This window comes from Alosa pseudoharengus, unplaced genomic scaffold, assembly GCF_046254945.1.
Source record: "Alosa pseudoharengus isolate Yale_2024_CS ecotype anadromous, Long Island Sound unplaced genomic scaffold, YU_APseudo_1.1 YU_APseudo_1.1_scf_6, whole genome shotgun sequence".
In the NCBI taxonomy this organism is placed as follows: domain Eukaryota; kingdom Metazoa; phylum Chordata; class Actinopteri; order Clupeiformes; family Clupeidae; genus Alosa; species Alosa pseudoharengus.
The window spans coordinates 39,508,933-39,515,008 of NW_027468848.1; the positions used below are offsets into that span (position 1 = coordinate 39,508,933).

Genomic DNA, 6,076 nt, shown 5'->3' on the forward strand with positions numbered 1-6,076 from the left:
TCCGAATGTGTCAGCCTCAGATGCCTAACGTGAACAGTAAGGGTGGAATGGAGGAGTGCTCTGCTCTCTGAATAACTGCAGAGATAGATCATCATCGTCATCATATTTCTCTCTGCTCTACTGGCCTTCCATGTTCCTGTTCTTTACATGGTGTTAATCCACCTCTGCCTGTATATCTCTGTGTCCTCAGAGTTGTCCTTCAACACAGCTTCCTTTGCTAAGAGTGCCGCCATGCTGGGGAACTCCGAGGACCACACGGCGCTGTCTCGCGCTCTGTCCCAGCTGGCCGAGGTGGAGGAGAAGATCGACCAGCTGCATCAGGACCAGGCCTACGCCGACTTCTACCTGTTCTCCGAGCTGGTGGGGGACTACGTTCGTCTTCTCACTGCTGTCAAGGTATGCACACAAACACACACACACATACATACACATACACACCATTTCATCACCCACCTCCCACACACCCCAGTACCCCTCCCCCCCGCACACACACACACACACACATACAAACACCATACCCCCCCCCCCACACACACAAAGTTAAGCTGGCTCTTGAGCAAAACAATTTTGTTATAACTTATACTTCCTTTTATGAGTACATAACAATAAACTACTTGACCTTGAACATACACTGGACAAGCACAGGATAAACACAGAGAAGTGATGTTTCATTTACTTACTGCCTAAGCTCTCTTTCTCTGAAGGGTGTGTTTGACCAGCGCATGAAAACCTGGTCCAAGTGGCAGGATGCTCAGGTCATGCTGCAGAGAAAGCGTGAAGCTGAGGCAAAACTCCAGTATGCCAATAAACCCGATAAGCTGCAGCAGGCCAAGGATGAGATCAAGGAGGTAAAGATCCCAAAGTGGGCACACACTCACACACACTCATGCACATATTCACAAATGCTCACGCACTCCATGCATACAGTGCACTTTCATTTGTAAATATTGTTTCAATTTTGCATTTAAAGCATTTAAAAACCCTGTGAAGTCCCCTGTAGTGGAAACTGCTAATACACTGGCACATGCACTAACCAACTGCACACCGATGGTTGTCAATGGGGAGCTGCAGAACAGCAGGCCTAAGTACTGATGCATAGTTGGGGGAAATCTCTAGCCTTCCCCTGCATGAGCGTCTCCAGGGCAACTATGCTCTGAGTCTGAGGGCCAGGAAGCAGAAGTGCAAGACTGACCTGAATTATTTTGATCACAAAGCATTTTTTCTTTTTCCGCCTTTTTAATTTCTGCATTTTCCTTATCATGCTTCCCCAAACCCAAAAGGAAATTGTGGAGGTAGGACCCTGGCTTTCACTCTATTTCTCTCTATTTCTCTCTATTTCTCTTTCTTTTTTCACCAGTTCTTTTTGTTTGCTTGTGTCATAAAATAGACTAGGTTAACACCCTCAAGGTTGACTCTTGACTTCTCCTGTTGGGCCACATATATATTACATTTAGGCTCAGTTTTGACAAAATCAACATTTGCAAGTTGAAGGTATGCAATGCAGTTTCAGTTTGTTTTCTGTTTTTTTAATATGTTGCTGCAATTTTACATAACTGTAAATATCAATCATGGCTAGCCCCCCTCCCCTTGGACACGGTACATGTGGATTTATTTACAAACCAGCAAAGATAATTTCCAAAGAGCCATGTCAACTCTCAAGGTAATATTACACGATTTAATACAAATAGTAGGCTATTGCACAATTGCCGCAAAGCAACTTGTTAATCTCCAATTTGCAAGGCTATGCCAGGGCTGTAAGGATGCATGATTGACAGTGTTGTGTCTGGCTATGTTAGGCAACTTGTTGTTGACATCTCTGATGAAGACATTTCTTGTGATTCTGTTGACAATTTGCACCACCCATATTCAGTTTCATGAAGGATTGTTTGTTGTCTTACTCGTCAGTTAGCAGAGATGCTCACTCTGCTTTCCAGTCCAAACAGAGGTTTACTTAGAAATTATTCTGTGTCCTATGTTCTTTTGTTCTTTGGCCACAAAATATTTTTGCCTTTCATTTCTCGCATGTTTGATATTGAGACCTTTTTATTTGTCTTATTTTACAGTTTAGTGTTTGTTAAAGGGATTTCTAAAGTGCCCCATGGTCAGGCAGCTCAGAGTGGTCACTTGCTCCAAATTCAGATTTGTTATTTTCATTGTACATAGACATACAAGATCAAGAGGTCACCTCCATTTGTTTTACTTCTGTATGTAGACAAATGTTGGTGTTTTAGTGCTGCATGCATTCTCAGTCCATTTAATATTAGGTACAAATGGGTTTTCCACTGAATATTCATGTTTTTATCATCCCATCCTCACGTTTAAAACCTCTCCTGTTAGCATTAGTATTGCATTAGCACCTTGTGTTTGTACAGTGCAGTTTGTATTCATTCTTTACAATGTTTTGCGTCCTAATCCACCTTCGCTTTACAACAAAGTCTTTAGTTGGTAGTAAGAGCAGTCCGCCACAGCATAGGTGCACAAAGCCAGACAGAACAAATGCTCACCTTTCAGACACTCATACCTGTGGACTGTCTTTTCTCTCTTGCAGTGGGAAGGTAAGGTCGAGCAAGGTGAGCGAGATTTTGAGCAGATATCAAAAATCATTCGCAAGGAGGTGGGAAGGTTTGAGGTAAGAGCAATACTTGCCTATTTAAGTAAAAAAACACCCAGGGTTTGTTAGTAGGCTTTATTTATGTCATTGATATGGTAGCATCTATTGCCATTGCCATCATCTACTGCTGCTGCTGAGCAGATGCTCCAACTCATACCTGCACACTGTGCCTCTTGCTTCTACCTGCAGAAAGACCGAGTGAAGGACTTCAAAGTGGTAATCATCAAATACCTAGAGTCTCTCGTCCATACACAGCAACAGGTAAGCCAGCGCTTAAATATTCAATGTAGAACTTGAAGCGTACGGAATCATAAAAATGTCATGAATTAAAAGAGTTAATCATCCAGTATATATTTTAATGAAAAATATAAACACTTAATGTTTGCCAACAAGGCTGTATAGTTATGAATTATTTTTGCCATTGACCTTGTACAAATGTTCACTTTCAGACATGATCTGACAAAAGAAAAGTGAAACAGTGAAAAGGGGAAGGGAAGAATAGTTGTTCATATTGTATATTGTAGCCTTTTGGAGACCAAGGAATTCATTGGCCATTTGTAGATTTGACAGTAATACAGATAAAAATGCAAGAAATAAGTTTTCAAAGAAACAATGGCAGCAGTAGTTTTAAATGTGCTGAAATGTTTATAATGCATTTATTGTTTTTTTTTGTTTGCTTGTTTTACAGCTGATAAAATACTGGGAGGCATTCTTACCCGAAGCCAAAGCTATTGCATAACCAGGCAGATCTTTGTTTACTGAATCTTGTAATCTCACTCGAAAGATGATGCACAGACAGATGAAATCTCAATGACCACTTGAAAATTAAACACTAGAAATCTTTTTGATGGCTCACTCCCCACTTTTCTCTGATTTTGTTTCTCTTCTTGTAACTAATGTCTTTAAAGGATGCCCCGTTTTTCTTGATTTGGCCCAGACAGCCAAAAAAGGGCAGGGCAGTACAAAGGGGTGTTTGCACTTCTTGTTTGGTGACATCACTGCTGTTCTGTCATGGCAGGGGCTTAGTGCCACATCACATGGTGTTGTGTGATGTGTTCTATTCTCATGTGGGCTCACTTGAGCCCATTCTGCGTTTGTTTTAAAGCAAGCATGCTCCCTGTCTCGGTCAATGTCGGGCCCTTGAAGAACGTGCTCTGGGCACTTTTCCACGCTTCTGAACCATTGTCAGGACAGCAGGGTTACAGGCAGACTGAACACATAGTGCCTACATAACATAAAAGTGCAAAACGTATGTGGACATTCTTCCTTCATGTTAAAACCTGTGTGTTGAACATGAAATTTCCATTTGCAGCTTTTTCCCCTTGTTGTTTTACCCTGAGGTGCTTGGCCCCATGGTGTTGCTGCTCTGTTTTTTTACTTTGCCATTTAACCTGCAATTTTTGAATATTGAATACCTGTGTTTGAGTCCTTGTTTGAAAGCCTTGTCCTAAAAGATTTTTAAAAATTCATTTATTTTTTACTTCACATTCCTGTGCAGAGATGCTTGTGTCCTAATAAAGGAATGTACATCTTTGTTGGTTAAGTGTCCAGTTCTTTCCTGTTCCTATATGAAGAACGGTATTATTTGTGTTTGCATGCAGGTAATTTTCCCCTGGATCTTAGGATTTGTTATGAGCAAAATGCATGTAAATGCAGTTGTCTCCTCTTTTGCAGCCCCAATGGTAGCCCTGAAAGCATCATGTCCTTACCTCTGGCCTACTTGTTGTGAGTTGTACTTAGCATAAACATTTCCAAAGCTGTCAAAAAGTTGTCTATTGCGCCTGTCCACCCACGTCACCACGAGTCTATCGACAAGCTGTCATATTTATTATGGTCAGTATTGTAGGCTGTAGGCCTACGGGAAGAAGGCATTGCGGCTCTCCAGTGGAGGTGGGATGTGTAGGCCTCCAACACAGCTGATGCTGAGCACAGGTTTTCATAATCAGGCAAAAGATAAATACGTTAAGTAGGCCCCCTATGTCTGAGGGTCATTGGACATGAATAACTCATTTGCCATGTCAACATAACATATAAATAGGAAAGAGTTTATTACATTGGTCTAAGTATATTATATTCAGTAAGGGCATTACTTTACTTGAGTTTTGTTCAGTTTTATAAAAACATGCTATTTTGCCATGTCACCACTATGAAATTAAAGTTCAAAGTGATTGAAGTTCGTTTTGCTAAACATGATGTTACTCCACTTAAATACATTGATAATTTGGTGATGAGAATAATGTTTTTATTTAGGAAAAATAGGAGTTGTTGTGTCCCTGAAATGATTATCCAACCTGCCGTATTCAGAAATTTGCCCCGTTAACAAAAGCCCATCTTCTTGACTAACATCAGGACAACAGTTTCTTATTTTTTGGTGGTGGAAAATTAAACTGCTGAAATTAGTGTTGACCTTCTTACAAATTTTCTTTGTATAAGTAGCTTACTTGCTCTGTCCAAGCTGTCCAATATTTTCACAATATGCAGGTATAGCCTAGCTACTAAATGCTGAGTCTAGATAGTGACCCAGAGAAGTTTTTGTGAGTAAAAATGTTAAGTGAAGGTGAAAATGTCATTGTCCAAAAACATTTTGTAGATGCACCTCTATGTGCAAAGCACATCGTCTAGATTATTTCAATAATTCAATCATACAATGAAATATCTATCTAAAAAATCTAAGGTATTTCATCCCTAAGTGAGGGTGAATAACATGCAAATAAAAATTGCATCAGAATATCAACGTGTGTGAACTGTATGCATTTCTTACAAACAGATGGTTAAGTGAAATATTGTATTCACTTACAAGTTAAGGCAAATATATAACCCTCTTTTAGAAAAGGACTAGTATCTTTCGAATACATCATTTTCATCTTGCCTATACTGTTCAATTGAGTTACTTATTTCTACAAGTGAGTGTTTGTTATTTATCATAATAGAAAATAATAGAAAATTAAGATACAAATGTATGGCAATTAAGGGCTAAAATGTACTCTCTGGTGATATTGACCCATGAATGAACCTACTATTACGTATGAAATTGAAGTTTAAAGGGTGCATGAATGGATGACAGCTTTAACAAAATAAACTTAGGCCAGTAGTAGCCTATTTTGACGACTTTAATTTTCTAGACCACTGGCTTTCATGGAGGAAAAAGTAGGCTATGATAAATCTGTCCATAGCCTTCTCTTGGCTATTTAACATTTTTACTGTCGCTAATCGTTTGTTTTTAACAGACTATTGAGTTGAACTGAAATTCGAATTCACCACCTTAAAAAAGCCTTGGCCTACTCTCTTTTTGAGATAGAGCAGGTTGCCTTGTCTGTTTTGTTTTGAGTGAGCATTCGCCCCCTGCAGGTTATATATGAACCGGTCATTTGCTGTTAAAGTAGGCTATATTCTTTAATTTAGTCATTATTGTCAATAAGCTAGCCTACATAGAGGTAGAAACTCTTTAACGGCTCCAAGTTTTAG

The 6,076-nt window shown here is 39.6% G+C and overlaps 1 protein-coding gene across 1 annotated transcript in view; it reads left to right on the forward strand.

The window, feature by feature from the left end:
• Nucleotides 1–4,145, forward strand: part of snx2 (sorting nexin 2) — a 16,163-nt gene extending 12,018 nt beyond the window's left edge. Inside the window, exons 11-15 of the mRNA XM_076271219.1 lie at nt 191–396; nt 705–848; nt 2,549–2,629; nt 2,801–2,872; nt 3,300–4,145. Coding sequence (XP_076127334.1) covers nt 191–396; nt 705–848; nt 2,549–2,629; nt 2,801–2,872; nt 3,300–3,350 — 554 coding nt within the window. The 3' untranslated portion in view covers nt 3,351–4,145. The remainder of the gene's footprint in view (nt 1–190; nt 397–704; nt 849–2,548; nt 2,630–2,800; nt 2,873–3,299) is intronic.
• The last annotated feature ends 1,931 nt before the right edge of the window (nt 4,146–6,076 follow it).